The sequence below is a fragment of the Rhinoraja longicauda genome, chromosome 19 (genome assembly GCF_053455715.1).
Source record: "Rhinoraja longicauda isolate Sanriku21f chromosome 19, sRhiLon1.1, whole genome shotgun sequence".
In the NCBI taxonomy this organism is placed as follows: domain Eukaryota; kingdom Metazoa; phylum Chordata; class Chondrichthyes; order Rajiformes; family Arhynchobatidae; genus Rhinoraja; species Rhinoraja longicauda.
The window spans coordinates 6,674,157-6,690,987 of NC_135971.1; the positions used below are offsets into that span (position 1 = coordinate 6,674,157).

The window sequence follows — 16,831 nt, forward strand, 5'->3', positions numbered from 1 at the left end:
GATTTATCGGCCTTTAATCCATTTAATTTACCTAACACCACTTCCCGACTAACCTGGATTACCCTCAGTTCCTCCATCTCGTTAGACCCCCCGGTCCCCTGCTATTTCCGGCAGATTGTTTATGTCTTCCCTAGTGAAGACAGAACCAAAGTAGTTGTTCAATTGGTCTGCCATCTCCTTGTTACCTATGATCAATTCACCTGTTTCCGACTGCAAGGGACCTACATTTGTCTTAACTCGTCTTTTTCTCTTCACGTATCTATAAAAGCTTTTGCAGTCAGTTTTTATGTTCCCTGTCAGTTTTCTCTCATAATCTATTTCCCCTTTCCTACTTAAGCCCTTTATCCTCCTCTGCTGGACCTGGTTTGTTCTTTTGCCAAACTGGGATGAACAATTGTTGTAGTTCATGTAGATGAGGCCCAACCCGCTGAGTTACCCCAGTACAGTGTTTGACTGACAATTGTCCACTCCCAACTCCGTGGACAGCAGCTCTCGTTCTCTCTCTCTCTACCCCCTCTCTCTCCCTCCCTCCTTCCCCCCTCCCTCCATTTCTCCCCCTCTCCCTCACTCCCTGTCTCTCCCCATCTCCATCTGTCTCTCCCCATCTGTCTCTTTCTCCCCCATCTCTCTTTTTCCCCATCTCTCCCTTTCTCCCCATCTCTCTCTCTCTCCCCATCTCTCTCTTTCTCCCCCATCTCTTTCCCTCTCTCCCCATCTCTTTCCCTCTCCCCCCATGTCTCAGCCATCTCCCCATCTCTCCCCGTCTTCCCATCTCTCGCTCCACATCTCTCCCCCTCTCCCTCTCCCTCCCTCCATCTCTTTCTCCCCATCCCTCTCTCGCCCTCCATCTCTCTCCCCCCATCTCTCCCCCCCCATCTCTCCCCCCATCCTCTCACTCTCTCTCCCCCCCATGTCTCTACCTGCCAGCAGGCACAGCAGATGTACGGCCGTGCAGAGAGAGCGCCGCATCCTGGCGGTGTCCTGGTCCCGGTTGGCGACCCACTCCAGGCTGTGGAGAAACGCCCTGGTGAAGCGGGACAGAGAAAAGGGAGACTCCCGCTCCGGACCCTCCCCTTCCGGCTCTCCCGCCCCCCCCCCCCGGGCTCACCCGCCCCTCCCCCCCGGCTCTCCCGCCCCTCCCCCCCGGGCTCACCCGCCCCTCCCCCCGGGCTCACCCGCCCCCCCCCCCGGGCTCACCCGCCCCTCCCCCCGGGCTCACCCGCCGCCCCCCCGTCGGCTCTCCCGCCCCTCCCCCCCCGGGCTCACCCGCCCCCCCGGCTCTCCACGCCAAGCCCCCCCCCCCCCCGGCTCTCCACGCCAAGCCCCCCCCCCTCCCCGGCTCTCCAAGCCCCCCCCCCCGGCTCTCCAGGCCCCGGCCCTCCCCGGCCCCGGTGCGCGCACGCGTACATTCCGCATGACGCAGCGGAGGCCGCCCAGAGCCGCGCACGCGCACTTCGCCGAGCAGCCATCACGCAGCGGGTCCGGGGCGGGGCCAGGAGAGGAGGGCGGGGCCAGGGGAGAAGGGCGGGGCCGGGGTGCGGATCCCGGGGCGGAGGGCGGGGCCAGGGGAGGTTTGTTTGTCCTTCGCCCAGAGCGGGCGACGTCTGATCGTCGTTCACGGAGAAACATAGAAACATAGAAAATAGGTGCAGGAGTAGGCCATTCGGCCCTTCGAGCATGTACGCACCGCCATTCAATATGATCATGGCTGATCATCCAGCTCAGTATCCCGTACCTGCCTTCTCTCCATACCCCCTGATCCCTTTAGCCACAAGGGCCACATCTAACTCCCTCTTAAATATAGCCAATGAACTGGCCTCAACTACCTTCTGTGGCAGAGAATTCCACAGAATCACCACTCTCTGTGTGAAGAAATGTTTTCTCATCTCGGTCCTAAAAGTCTTCCCCCTTATTCTTAAGCTGTGACCCCTGGTTCTGGACTTCCCCAACATCGGCAAACAATCTTCCCGCATCTAGCCTCTCCAACCCCTTAAGAATTTTATATGTTTCTATAAGATCCCCCCTCAGTCTTCTAAATTCCAGCGAGTATAAGCCTAGTCTATCCAGTCTTTCCTCATATGAAAGTCCCGCCATCCCAGGGATCAATCTGGTGAACCTTCTCTGTACTCCCTCTAAGGCAAGAACGTCTTTCCTCAGATTAGGAGACCAAAACTGCACACAATACTCCAGGTGCGGCCTCACCAAGGCCCTGTACAACTGCAGTAGAACCTCCCTGCTCCTAAACTCAAATTCTCTTGCTATGAATGCCAACATACCATTCGCTTTCTTCACTGCCTGCTGCACCTGCACGCTTGCTTTCAATGACTGGTGTACCACGACACCCAGGTCACGTTGCATCTCCCCTTCTCCTAATCGGTCACCATTCAGGTAATACTCTGCTTTCCTGTTCTTGCCACAAAAGTGGATAACCTCACATTTATCCACATTATATTGCATCTGCCATGCATTTGCCCACTCGCCTAATCTATCCAAGTCATCGGGGAAACATAGAAACATAGACAACAGGTGCAGGAGGAGGCCATTCGGCCCTTCGAGCCAGCACTGCCATTCGCCGTGATCATGGCTGATCATCCACAGTCAGTACCCCGTTCCTGCCTTTTCCCCAGACCCCGACAGCACGGACATAGTGTGAACTGTTCCATGTTCCACAAGGATCTTGTCGTAAACTTTGGGATCTGGGACCATGGACACATCTGGTCACATCTGCCACAGAGACAGGACAGCAGCAAACCCGTTCCCCGACACCCAGACACGGGGTGCTCTGTCACCCCCCCCCCCCCCCACGTACAGCGGTCCCCACACTGCAACTCTCCCAGTCCCACAACACCCGCTCATCATCCCTTTGAGAGAGAGAGGGAGAGGGGGGAGGAGAGAGAGAGGGGAGGGGTGAGAGCGAGGGAGAGAGAGGGAGAGGGGAGGAGAGAGAGAGAGAGAGAGAGAGAGAGAGAAGAGAGAGAGAGAGAGAGAGAGAGAGAGAGAGAGAGAGAGAGAGAGAGAGAGAGAGAGAGAGAGAGAGAGAGAGAGAGAGAGAGAGAGAGAGAGAGAGAGAGAGAGAGAGAGAGAGAGAGAGATAGAGGGAGGAGAGAGAGAGAGGGGGAGGAGACAGAGAGGGGGGATGAGAGAGAGAGAGGGGGAGAGAGCAGAGAGAGAGAGAGAGCAGATAGAAAGGGAGAGAGAGAGAGAGAGAGAGAGGGAGAGAGAAGGAGAGGAAGAGATAGAGAAATAGATAGAGAGGGGAGAGAGAGAGAGAGAAAGGGGAGGAGAGAGGGGGCAGGGAGGGAGGGAGGGAGGGAGAGAGAGAGAGAGGGGGGGAGGGAGAGAGAGATGGAAGGAGAGAGAGATGGAGGGAGAGAGAGAGAGAGGGTGGGGAAGAGAGATAGAGAGGGAGGGAGAGAGAGAGAGATAGAGACATAGATAGAGAGAGAGAGGGGAGAGAGAGAGCAGAGAGAGAGAAGGTGGGAGAAGGTGGGGAGGAGAGGAGAGGAGAGAGATTTAGAGGGAGGGGAGAGAGAGAGAGACGGTGGCGCAGCGGTAAAGTTGCTGCCTTACAGCGAATGCAGCGCCGGAGACTCAGGTTCGATCCTGACTACGAGGGCCGTCTGTACGGAGTTTGTACGTTCTCCCCGTGACCTGCGTGGGTTTTCTCCGAGATCTTCGGTTTCCACCCACACTCCAAAGACGTACAGGTATGTAAGGTTAAATGTAAAAAAATTGTCCCTAGTGTGTGTAGGATAGTGTTAATGTGCGGGAATCGCTGGGCGGTGCGGACTTGGTGGGCCGAAAAGGCCTGTTTCCGCGCTGTATCTGAAATATGAAATATAATAAGAGAGAGAGGGAGAGGGGGAGGAGACAGAGATGGGGGGAGGGAGAGAGAGGGGGAGGGGGAGGAAACAGAGAGGGGGAGGAGAGAGATAGACAGAGAGAGAGAGAGAGAGAGAGAGAGAGAGAGAGAGAGAGAGAGAGAGAGAGAGAAAAAAAGAGATAGAGAGAGAGAGAAAAAGAGAGAGAGAAAAAGAGAGAGGGGGAGAGAGAGAGGGAGAGAGAGAAAGAGTGAGAGAAAGAGTGAGAGGCTCCCTCCCTCACCGCCGTCGCCATGGCGGCCACTTCCTGGCATGGTTGGACTACAACTCCCAGCAGCCCCCACGGCGCGGCCTAGCCCGGGACCCACAGCCTGGGCCTGGAGTTCTAGTCCTTGTGTTGGGGCAGCGGCCTAGCCTTGGACCCCACAGCCTGGGCCTGGAGTTCTGCACCTTGTGGTGGGACAGCGGCCTAGCCTTGGACCCACAGCCTGGGCCTGGAGTTCTGTCCCTTGTGGTGGGGCGGCGGCCTAGCCTTGGACCCCACAGCCTGGGCCTGGAGTTGATCAGCAGCCTGGGCCTGGAGTTCTGGTCTGAGAGCAGGTAGATGGGACGAGGTCGCAGAAAGTGTTCGGCATGGACTACAAGGGCCAAACTGGCCTGTTTCCGTGCTGTAATTGTTATATGGTTATATGGTTGTGGTGGGGCAGCGGCCTAGCCCAGGACCCACAGCCTGGGCCTAGAGTTCTGCTCCTTGTGGTGGGGCAGCGGCCTAGCCTTGGACCCACAGCCTGGGCCTAGAGTTCTAGTCCTTGTGGTGGGGCAGCGGCCTAGCCCAGGACCCACAGCCTGGGCCCGGAGTTGCACTGCCGGCCTTTCCCTTCTGCCTTTAGCCTTGCAGCCTTGGCCCCCAGTCTAGCCCAGGCCAACAGGCCCACAAACAGCAGCAGCAGCCTCCCCTCACCACATCACACCTTGTAGCTGTGGGACAAGGATCTGCCTTTACTGCTTCACACCGAAGACAGTCACCAAAACCCTGAGGCAGAGAATGCCACAGATTCACAACTCTCTGACTGAAAAAGTTTTCCTCATCTCAGTTCTAAATGGCCTACCCCTTATTCTTAAACTGTGGCCCCTTGTTCTGGACTCCCCCAACATTGGGAACATGTTTCCTGCCTCTAACGTGTCCAACCCCTTAATTATCTTATACGTTTCGATAAGATCTCCTCTCATCCTTCTAAATTCCAGTGTATACAAGCCTAGTCGCTCCAGTCTTTAGACCCTTCTTCTGAGGTTAAAAGGAAAATGAACTGCAGATGCTGGTTTATACCAAAGATAGACACAAACTGCTGGAGGAACTCAGCGGGTCAGGCAGCATCTCTGGAGAACATGGACAGGTTGATCTGATTAGTACGGGTGTCAGGGGATATGAGGAGAATGGGGTTGAGAAGGAACGATAGTCAGCCATGATTGAATGGCAGAGTAAACTTGATGGGCCGAATGGCCTAATTCCGCTCCTAGAACTTATGGACAGGGGGCGTTTCGGGTCGGGAACTTCAGTCAGGCAGCGTCTCTGGAGAAAACAGGCAGGTGACATTTCGGGTCGGTCTTCAGTCTGAAGAAGGGTCCCAACCTGAAACGTCACCTATTCATGTTCTCCACAGATGCTGCCTGAGTTACTCCAGCACTTTGTGCCTTTTGTTTAACAATAAGCACTCTCAACTCTCTTAATAAACCTCCCCTGACTCCTTCCAACATATTAATATCCATCCTTAAATGCAGAGTTGAATTCTGAATACACCTCCAAATGTATTCCTACCAATGCCCAACATAACTGAAATATAACCTCCCTTGATAAATACAAAATGCTGGAGTAACTCAGCGGGTCAGGCAGCATCTGTGGAGAACATGGATAGGTGACGTTTCACAGAGTGCTGGAGTAACTCAACGGGTCAGGCAACATCTGTGGAGAACATGGATAGGTGAAGTTTCACAGTGCTGGAGTAACTCAGCGGGTCAGGCAGCATCTGTGGAGAACATGGATAGGTGACGTTTCACAGAGTGCTGGAGTAACTCAGCGGGTCAATAGACAATAGACAATAGGTGCAGGAGTAGGCCATTCAGCCCTTCGAGCCAGCACCACCATTCAATGCGATCATGGGTGATCACTCTCAATCAGTACCCCGTTCCTGCCTTCTCCCCATACCCCCTCACTCCGCTATCCTTAAGAGCTCTATCCAGCTCTCTCTTGAAAGCATCCAACGAACTGGCCTCTACTGCCTTCTGAGGCAGAGAATTCCACACCTTCACCACTCTCTGACTGAAAAAGTTCTTCCTCATCTCCGTTCTAAATGGCCTACCCCTTATTCTTAAACTGTGGCAGCATCTCTGGAGAACATGGATAGGTGACGTTTCATAGAGTGCTGCAGTAACTCAGCGGGTCAGGCAGCATCTCTGGAGAGAAGGAATGGGTGAAGTTTTGGGTCGAGACCCTTCTTCACCCCTTATCCTATCCAACTCCCATCCCTCCCACCGCCTCCTCTCCCACCCCAACCCTTCTCTCACCCTCACCCCTCTCCCACCACTCCCCACCCCTCCTCCCCACCCCTGCTACCCCCCATCGCCCCACCCCCTTCCCCCCACCAAACTTCTTCCCCCCACCCCCATCCCACCACTCCCCATTCTACCGCACCCCATTCCCTCGTCACCCCACCCCTCCATCTCCACCCATCCCACACCCCTCCACCCACCCATCCTCCTCCCCCCGTCACTCCGACCCACCCCACCCCCACTACCCCTTCTTCCACCCCATCCCACCACCATTCCCCCCCTTTACCCATCGCCCTCGTTCACCTCCTCGTGCCCCTGAGCCTGGTGGGACATGTTTTGTAGCTTCAGTATCTTCTGCCTGTCAGGACATTGGGCGGCCGGGGATGATGCTGCTGAATGGACAGTGGGCAAATAAAGCAATGATTTTCATCAACAACTTTATCCAAGGACCCAAACAGTCTTTCCAGGTGAGACAGATGTTCACCTGCACCTCCTCCAACCTCATCTATTGCACCCGCTGCTCCAGATGTCAAATTATTTACATCGGCGAAACCAAGCGCAGGCTCGGCGATCGCTTCGCTCAATACCTGCGCTCGGTCCGCGTTGGCCAAACTGATCTCTCGGTGGCCGAGCACTTCAACTCCCCCTCCCACTCCCAGTCTGACCTTTCTGTCATGGGCCTCCTCCAGTGCCATAGTGAGGCCCACCGGAAATTGGAGGAACAGCAGCTCATATTTCGCCTGGGCAGTTTGCAGCCCAGAGGTATGAACATCGACTTCTCCAACTTTAGATAGTTCCTCTGTCCCTCTCTTCCCCTCCCACTTCCCAGTTTTCCCTCTATCTTCCTATCTCCACCTATATCCTTCCTTTGTCCCGCCCCCCTGACATCAGTCTGAAGAAGGGTCTCGACCCGAAACGTCGCCCATTCCTTCTCTCCTGAGATGCTGCCTGACCTGCTGAGTTACTCCAGCATTTTGTGAATAAATACCTTCGATTTGTACCAGCATCTGCAGTTATTTTCTTATACTTATCAGTCTCCAGAGTCGCCTGCTCAATATTCTTGCCATTGAGGGAGTGCAGCGTAGGTTCACCAGGTCAATCCCCAGGATGGCGGGACTGACGTACGATGAAAGAATGGGTCGACTGGGCTTGTGTTCACTGGAATTTACATGGATGAGAGGGGATCTTATAGAAACATGCAAAATTCTTAAGGGATGAGACAATAGGTGCAGGAGGAGGCCATTTAGCCCTTCGAGCCAGCACCGCCATTCAATGTGATCATGGCTGATCATTCTCAATCAGTACCCCGTTCCTGCCTCCATACCCCCTGACTCCGCTATCCTTAAGAGCTCTATCTAGCTCTCTCTTGAATGCATTCAGAGAATTGGCCTCCACTGCCTTCTGAGGCAGTAAATTCCACAGATTCACAACTCTCTGACTGAAAACGTTTATCCTCATCTCCGTTTTAAATGGCCTACCCCTTATTCTTAAACTGTGGCCCCTGGTTCTGGACTCCCCCAACATTGGGAACATGTTTCCTGCCTCTAACGTGTCCAACCCCTTAATAATCTTATATGTTTCGATAAGATCCCCTCTCATCCTTCTAAATTCCAGTGAGTACAAGCCTAGTTGCTCCAGTCTTTCAACATATGACAGTCCCGCCATTCCGGGAATTAACCTAGTAAACCTACGATTAGACAGGCTAGATGCAGGAAAAATGTTCCCCATGTTGGGGGAGTCCAGAACCAGGGGTCACACAGTTTAAGAATAAGGGGTCGGCCATTTAGGACTGAGATCAGGAAAAACGTTTTCACCCAGAGAGTTGTGAATCTGTGGAATTCTCTGCCACAGAAGACAGTGGAGGCCAATTCTCCGGATGAATTTAGCTCTGAGGGCTAACGGAATCAAGGGATGTGGGGAGAAAGCAGGAACGGGGTACTGATTTTAGGTGATCAGCCATGAATGTATTGAATGGCGGTACTGGCTCAAAAGGCCGAATGGCCTCCTCCTGCACCTATTTTCTCTGTTTCTATGCATGAACTCAAAGCTTTTTAGATATACTGCATGGATTCATAGAAACATAGGAAATAGGTGCAGGAGGAGGCCATTCGGCCCTTCGAGCCTGCACCGCCATTCAATGTGATCATGGCTGATCATTCGGGCCCTTTGGCCCACTGAGTCCGCACCGACCATTGATCGCCCGTTCACACTAGCTCTGTGTAGAGCCACTTCCTCCCTGTAGATCAGACACTGGATTCAGCGTCAGTCAACCAAGTAATGTGAAGGAAAGTGTGTTTAACGTTTAGTTTGGAGATACAGCCTTGAAACAGGCCCTTCGGCCCATCAAGTCTACGCCAACCGGCGATCGCACGAGCTCTGTCCGACACACACTGGGAACAATTTACTATTGTACCAAAGAGTGGGGGAGGGAAGGGGGGGGTTGGAGGGAGGAGGGAAGGGGGGGGAGAGTGGATGGAGGTATGAAGGGGAAGAGTGGAGGGGGGAAGAGAGAGGTGGGGATGGGGAAGAGAGTGGAGGGAAGGGGGGGAGAGTGGAGGGAGGAGGGAAGGGGGGGAGAGTGGATGGAGGTGGGAAGGGGAAGAGTGGAGGGAAGGGGGGGAGAGTGGTGGGGGAGAGGAGCAGACAAACTCAGCGGGTCAGGCAGCATCTGTGGAGAACACGGATAGGTGACGTTTCGGGTCGAGACCCTTCTTCAGTAAGAATCTAGTTGTTCCGTTTCTAGGGTGCAAGACATTATACCATTGAGTGGAGGAAGGGGGGAGGTGAAGGGGGAGGCGAAGGGGGGGTGAAGGGGGGGGAGGTGAAGGGGGGTGAAGGGGGGGAGGTGAAGGGGGTGAAGTGAAGGGGGGAGGTGAAGGGGGGGAGAGAGGGAGAGAGAGAGAGAGAAAGAGAGGAGGAGAGAGGAAGAGAGAGAGCAAGGGGAGAGGAGACAGAGAGCGAAAGATAGAGATGGGAGGGGAGAGAGAGCGAGAAAGAGAGGGGGCGAGAGAGAGAGGGCACGAGAGAGAGGGGGTCGAGAGAGAGAGCATGGAAACAGAAAATAGGTGCAGGAGGAGGCCATTCCCCCGGAGACGCTGCCTGTCCCGCTGGGTTACTCCGGTGTGTCTAGGGTGCAGGGAGCGACTGTAGATGAGGGTTTACATGGGGGTTTGGTGTAAAGTGCAGGTTGTTCAGATCTACTGAGTGGATCAGCACCGCCCAGATCAGTGATTAAACCAGAGAAGTCGCTCCAGGCGCCGCCCTGACAACAACTCATTGGCAGAGTAACGATGCGGATTTAAACCTTTAAACCAATTCACGATCAGAGCGGGTTATTTAAACTTACAACCCACACTCCCTGTATCTCAGACAGTTCACTGCCATTGTAGGTGAGTTACTCTGTCCCCTCTACAACCCTAAATGTTCTTATAAGAGCAGTATCTGTATTGAGTCGTGGATCATTGACGAGGAACGGAGGTCAGGAACAGGAGTCTGGTTTAGGGATGGATCCATGCTGGTTGGGTAACCAACCTAACACCCTTATCCAGGTGGGATGGCAGCAGCAAGTGGAGCTGGAGGACAGGGTATCCGGAATACCCTGCGAGTATCGGTGAAGGACCTCAGGGAGGGGACACCTTTCTCAAAGGACCTCTTCATCAAGAAGGTGCTGCTGGAGGCCTGTGGATTCAAGGCCGGGGACAACTTCTGCCTCCAGGACTTCCCAGGTAATGGATATTTTGACATTACCTTCCAGAACCCGGCGGGATGGCAGAAGATGCTGCAAGACTTCCGGGAGAAGGGGGACGAAGCCCCGCTGTCGCTCCTGAAGGTGCAGCCGCTCTTCACCCTCCCCACCCAGAGGGAACGGATGATCACGGTGCACATGTTTAACCCACATGTGCCCGTCGTGGATGTCCTCACCTTCCTTGCGCGCTATGTCGAAGGGGCAGGGAACTGTGTGGACATAAAGGACTTGTTCGGGATCTGGACGAGCAAGAGGCAAGTGAAGGTGAAGCTGAGGGTGGACGGGAAGGGATTCATCATCCACCCTCCCTCGGTGTTCGCCATCGGTGTTCGCCCATGGTGTGCAGGAAATGCAACAAACCTGGGCACGTGGCGGCAGTATGCAGGACAGTCGTCTGCAGAAACTGCAAACTAGAAGTCCACGAGACAAGGGACTGTAAAGAAAGTAAGAGCTGCAACCTGTGTGGGGAGGGAGGCCACCTTTAAAGGGCCTGCCCTAAAAGAGCTAGCACTTATGCATAGGCGATAAGAGGGGCCGCTGCCAGCGCCCCCAGGGCGGTCGAGACGCCTACTACCACGGCAAAAGCCCAAATAGGAAAGGAGAGCAGGGGCGATGACAGCTCGACTACCTCGAGCCCCAAACCGCCCGACAGAACCCCACAGCCCCCTGCCCAGGAGGGCGAGTCAATGGAAGAGGGGGAACAGGAAGTTGGCACGAGGATTGGAAGTTGGTACAGTCGAGGAAAACCCTGAAGGCTCTGCGCACCGAGAAAAAGCCGGAGGGAGCAAGCAAGTCCCAAAAAAGAGTCCTCTCCCAGGACGAGGCCAGCAACCTCTCCGCGTCGGAGGATGAGGCGACCGGGAGGAGCCGAAAACGGAGGCAGAGGAAGAAAACGGGGGAGGAGGAAGGTAAGAGGAAGAACATGTCTGTTGTCCCCCAGCCCAAGGAGACTGGGAGCAGTGCCAACGGTCCCCAGCCCCAGGAGACTGGGAGCAGTGCCAACGGGCCCCATCCCCAGGAGACTGGGAGCAGTGCCAACGGACCCCATCCCCAGGAGACTGGGAGCAGTGCCAACGGGCCCCAGCCCCAGGAGACTGGGAGCAGTGCAGCGGCCAATGGGCCCCAGCTCCAGGGAGACCGTGAGCGGCAAAACGGCCAATGGGCCCCAGCTCCGGGAGACCGGGAGCAGTGCGGTGGCCAATGGGCCCCAGCTCCAGGAAACTGGGAGCAGTGCAGTGGCCAATGGGTCCCAGCTCCGGGAGACCGGGAGCAGTGCAGTGGCCAATGGGCCTCAGCTCCGGGAGACCGGGAGCATCGCAGTGGCCACGCCAGAAAACTCACCCTGTGCTGAGGAAGTCAACACTCAGTACCAGTACCTGTGCAACGAAAAGGTGCTGGAACTCACCCAGACGATGTTCATGCGGGGGGAGAAGGACGGTCTGGAACTCTAAAGGACAATGGAGCTGAAACTGGCATGCCTAAACGTGCGCAGTGTGAAGAGCACTGCGCGATGTGTCAACGCCTTGCAGTACCTGGCCAAGGTAAAGGCGGATGTGACTTTTTTACAAGAGTGCGGGCTGCCACACCTTCGCTGCTATCGGAGGTGGTCGCGATGGTGGCCCCACGGACTGTCGGTATGGTCGGGGGGCAATGATTGTCGTGCGTCCGGTTTCGGGATCTTGCTGCGGGGAGGGGGCTTCACCATCACTGAGCTAAGGGAGGTGGTGGGGGGGGGGGGGGGGGGGGGGGGGCGTCTCCTGGTGGTGGATGTTATGTACTGTGGTTCTCCGCTCCGGCTGATTAATGTGTGTGCCTCACCCAGGCGGAGCGAGCGGTTGGCCGTCCTCCAGCAGCTCCCACCGCTGCTAGCCACGTCTAGACCGCTCGTTCTGGCCGGTGACTTCAACTGCATCATCGATGCGGCTGGACGATCCGGCAGTGCCAGCCACAGACTGGACGGCACCTCCAAACTCCTGGTGGAGACGGTCAAAGATGCAAAGCTGCGCGACGCCTTCAGCGACCCTGTAGGCGGAGCCCAGCCCCGGTTCACCTGGTCAGGACCGAACGGTTCAGCCCAGTCCCGGATAGACTTCCTCTTCACATCGAGGGCCGTCATGGTCAGACACACCGACCTCGCGCCGGTGTTCTTCTTTGACCACTGCCTCCTTCAGGCCACCTGTCACCTACAGGAGGACCGGAAGACGGGCAGAGGGACGTGGAAGTTAAATGTGGAGCTGTTGACCCCGGAGAACGTTGAGGAGCTAAAGAGGGACTACGCATGTTGGAGAACTGTGAGGCCCCTCTTTGACTCCCCGACACTCTGGTGGGAGGCAACAAAGGAGAACATCAAGAAGTTCTTCGTCTCCAAAGGTGTTCAGAGAGCAAGACAGGGTAAGAGGGAATTGTGGCAACTCCAGACAGATTTGCAGCAACTGCTCCTTCTGCAGAAGAGAGGGGGGTATGTGAGGGAGGAACTGAGAGAGTTGAAGGGCCGGCAAGCTCGGCTCTTTACCTCTGAATCCTCCAAGATCATCTTCCGGTCCAGGGTCCGCCACGTTGAGCAGGATGAGACGTGCTCACGTTTCTTCTTCCATAAGGTTCACAGGGGGAGCTCTGTGATCAAAAGCCTTAGGCACGAGGACGGCTGGGGAACATCCTCGCAGACAGACATGCTAAAGATCTGCAGATCCTTTTATAAGGATCTGTACGATAAAAAGACCACAGACAGCACCGCCTCCCAGAACTTCCTGTCCTCCACCACGGAAGTCTTGGACGACAGCAAGCGGGAGAGTCTGGACCAACCACTGACCCTGGAGGAGCTGACTGGCTCCATCCGTTCCTTTGACTCGAGTAAAATCCCGGAATCGTTGGCTTACCGGCAGAGTTGTATTGGGCTCTGTGGGACTGGGTGGGCCCGGACCTGCTGGAAGTGTACAACATATTTCTAGCCGGCAGCATCAATAGTCAATAGTCGTTTATTTGTCACATACACATAAATGTGTAGTGAAATGAAACATTACCCGCAGTTGAAACGCTAAGACCAATAAGAATAATCAATAAAAATGCAATAACATACAATCATACACTAACACCAAACAAAAGAAACATCCATCACAGTGAGTCTCCTCCAGTCCCTTTCACTGTGATGGAAGGCCAGAATGTATTTTCTCTTCCCTGCCGTCTTCTCCCGAGGTCAGGCTGTTGAACTTGCCACGTCGGGGCGGTCGGGCCTCCCGACATTGGAGCGCCGCGCCGGACGGTGAAAGGTCCGCGGCGGGCCGACCCAAGCCCCACGATTCGGGGTGGGCGAACATGCTGCCTCTGCCGCTGCCGGAGCTCCCGATGTCGGCCCCCGCCCAGGGGCCTGCGGGCTTCCGACGTCCACGCGGCCCGCGCCGGAGCCTCCGGAGACGAGTCACAGCCGCTCCCGCAGCATCCGCAGGCAGCCAGCGCCGCAGGTGGTGAGTCCGGGCCGCGGGCTCTGCGAACCAGAGCCCCAGGTGGTCCCAGGTGCATGGCCGGTGGTAGGCCGCAACGGGAACGGAGACACGACACAGAAACAAAGGTCGCGTCTCCGTTCGGGAGAGAGACTTTTTTACAGTTCCCGTTCCCTCCCACCCCTCCCCCCACATAACATACAAACACTACACCATATTAAAACTACAATTCATACAAAAACAACAAAAAACACAAAAGACAGGCGGACTGCAGGCAAGCCGCAGCTGCGACGGCAGCACTGGCTCCTCTATGAGGAAGGGCAGCATCACCCTAATCTACAAGCAGAAGGGGTAGATGAATGATATAAGGAATTGGAGACCCATCACTTTGTTGAATGTAGACTACAAGATCCTGTCTAAGGCCATCGCCAACCGGGTCAAGTCTGCTCTGGGACAGATGATCCATCCGGACCAAACCTGTGCTGTACCTGGCAGGAAAATCTCAGACAGCCTGGTGCTGCTGAGAGATACCATTGCCTACGTGCAGGACAGACGGGTGGATGCCTGCCTGGTCAGCTTGGACCAGGAGAAGGCCTTCGACAGGATATCGCACACGTACATGAGGGACGTGCTCTCCAAAATGGGCTTTGGGGAGGGAATCAGGAAGTGGATACAACTGCTCTACACCGATATCTATAGTGCAGTCCAAATTAATGGGTGGGAATCAGACAGCTTCCCCGTCAGGTCTGGAGTCAGGCAGGGTTGCCCTCTCTCCCCTGGCTTGTTCGTCTGTTGCATTGAGCCCTTTGCCGAATCTATCAGGAAGGATGCGAGCATAAGAGGAGTGACATTGCCAGGCAGTGGGGGCACTCAGGTCAATGCCTCCCTGTACATGGACGATGGCGCCGTCTTCTGATCGGATCCAGGGTCGGTCCGCAGACTGATCAGCGTCTGCGAGCAGTTTGAGTTGGCCACGGGGGCCAGGGTGAACCGCAGGAAGAGCGAGGCCATGCTCTTTGGCAACTGGCCCGAGCGATCTTCCATCCCCTTCGTCATCAAGCCTGACTTCTTGAAGGTGCTGGGGATCTGGTTCAGGAAGGCTGAGGCGTGTAACAGGAATTGGCTGGACCGGATAGCCAAGGTGGGGAAGAAGCTGGAGCTGTGGAAGCAGCGCTCCCTCTCCATCACGGGGAAAAATCTGGTCATCAGGTGTGAGGTGCAAAAACACAATCTTTCTATTCAGTTCTTGTGAATGTTACTGGTTGTGCAAATTATGGAAATTCACCAACAGGGTATTAAATTAATCTGTTGCGGAGAAAAGAGCAGAGGAGGCCACAAGCTGCCTGGATATCTAAATTTGATGAAAATTGCGCCATCACTAGTGTTAATTGTTCATTAACTTGAACAGTTAATAAGATAACATCTTCCAGAAACACTCCTCCATCTTCCTATAGAGGAATACTTTAAATGGATGATCTTGATCGGTGTTCACGGTTTGGTTGTCGCTGCAGGTACATCACTTACTGCACATCCCTAATTATCCTCTGAGTGGTTCATTCAAGCACTTTGAACTTGATGCGTGTCTCAGCAGCGTTGTGGTCATCGCTCCTCGGACTAGTTTATTTTTAAAGGAATTGAGATGATATTTCTGAGATGATATTTCAATGGATATTTTTAAGGCAGAGAAAGCTAGATTCTTGTATAGTACGGGTGTCAGGGGATATGGGGAGAAGACAGGAAAACGGGGTTAAGAGGGAGAGAAAGATCAACCATGATTGAGTGGCGGAGCGGACTTCATGGGCTGAATGGCCACATTCTGCTCCTATCACTTATGAGTAACTGTATTTAAGGTGCGTTAGGAGACTTGAAATTGTGTCTCTGGGTTCCTCATTCAATAAATAAATAGCTGCCTCAACACCTCAAGCCGACTGCCAGTTGCTGCCTTGAGTTCGCCAGTTTCTATGGAATTGCGGCCCTTTAGTTAATAGTCATACTTAAAACCGGGATTAAGACTGGCCGGCATTTTAACGTTACACAGCGATGTAGTTTATTATCACGTGTACTGAAGTACAGGGGGAAAGTCATTGGGGAAGCTCCCGGCAGGCGCCGAGGAGTCTTCTGGAGAGGACCCAGCGGCGGTGAGGACGGGGCCGGTGGTCGAAGTCGAGGAAGGGGCCGCTGGTCGAGGACGGGCGGAGGCGGTCGAGGACAGGCCTGCAGAGGGCGCCATGAGGTCGACAGGCTCGCGTGCGCGCAGGAGATTGGACGCGCGGCCGAGAACAGAGAGGGGCCGGCGTGGTGAGAGGGGGGGTCTGCGAGAACAGAGGGACCATTGGGGACTAAGTGGAATAACTTGTAATTCTATCGGCGTCCTTTGTGCGGCGACTCCTTGCAGACTGGTGTATGCAAAACAAAGAATCACACCGTGACATGTCACATGTGATAAAGTATTATTCGTTCATTCATTCATTCATTCGTTCATTCATTCACTGACACGCTGACAACAACATGGTGGTATTGGTTTGGTATGGTTTATGAATTCAGGTGCACCGAGGTACAGTGAAAAGCTTTGCTTACGTGCTGTTCATGCAAATCATACTGTACACGAGCACAATCTAGATGTACCAAGTCATACCAGCGGCCGCGCGGTTCCAGGGGAAATTCAAATTCTGAAAGTGAAATTCTGTTAAGGCTCGTTCTTTTTTACGCACGATTTTAAAGACGGGAAGCCAATCGTCCATCAAGCCTGAGGATCACGAGTGGAAACGTGAAACATCCATGTCCCTCCACAGATGCTGCCTCACCCTTTGAGTCGACCGGATTTTTTTTGTTGAGATTCCAGCAACTCCTGGCTCTTGTGTCTCAACTCTCTGCCGCCACTCACTGTATTCCCATCAGCCCCACTGCTTACACTCATTTCTCGCACTCGTACCATCACCCCCTCCCCCTCCCCTCACCCTACCCTATTCCCCTTTGCCTCCACCCCCACACGAACCTACGCTGGGGTCACATCAAGCAGCCGGTTCACCGAGAGCCCCTCCCGCCCTCGGGAAGTGGCAGGAACCCGGAGCACCCGCGGGAAAAGCGCGCGGTGACGGGTTGAATGAACAAAGTCCACACAGGCAGAACCGGAGGCCAGGATCGAACCCTGATCGTTGGATCTCGCTGGCGGCAGCTGTAATCACTGGAACACCCCGCCAGCCACGGCAGCGTTTGTGATGGGGCAGTGCACAGCACCCAGATAAATCGGTATCGATTTATATTCCAGATATGTGACTTTC

General features: G+C 54.8%; 2 protein-coding genes across 4 annotated transcripts in view; both read right to left on the reverse strand.

Annotated features, from left to right (window-relative positions):
• LOC144603060 (uncharacterized) overlaps positions 1 to 1,049 on the reverse strand; it is a 278,950-nt gene extending 277,901 nt beyond the window's left edge. For all 3 annotated transcript variants that reach the window (XM_078416199.1, XM_078416200.1, XM_078416201.1), the window contains exon 1: positions 921 to 1,049. In XM_078416199.1, coding sequence (XP_078272325.1) covers positions 921 to 969 — 49 coding nt within the window. In that variant the 5' untranslated portion in view covers positions 970 to 1,049. The remainder of the gene's footprint in view (positions 1 to 920) is intronic.
• Positions 1 to 16,831, reverse strand: part of LOC144602510 (uncharacterized) — a 376,398-nt gene that overhangs the window by 64,650 nt on the left and 294,917 nt on the right. The gene's annotated exons all lie outside the window — the stretch shown is intronic.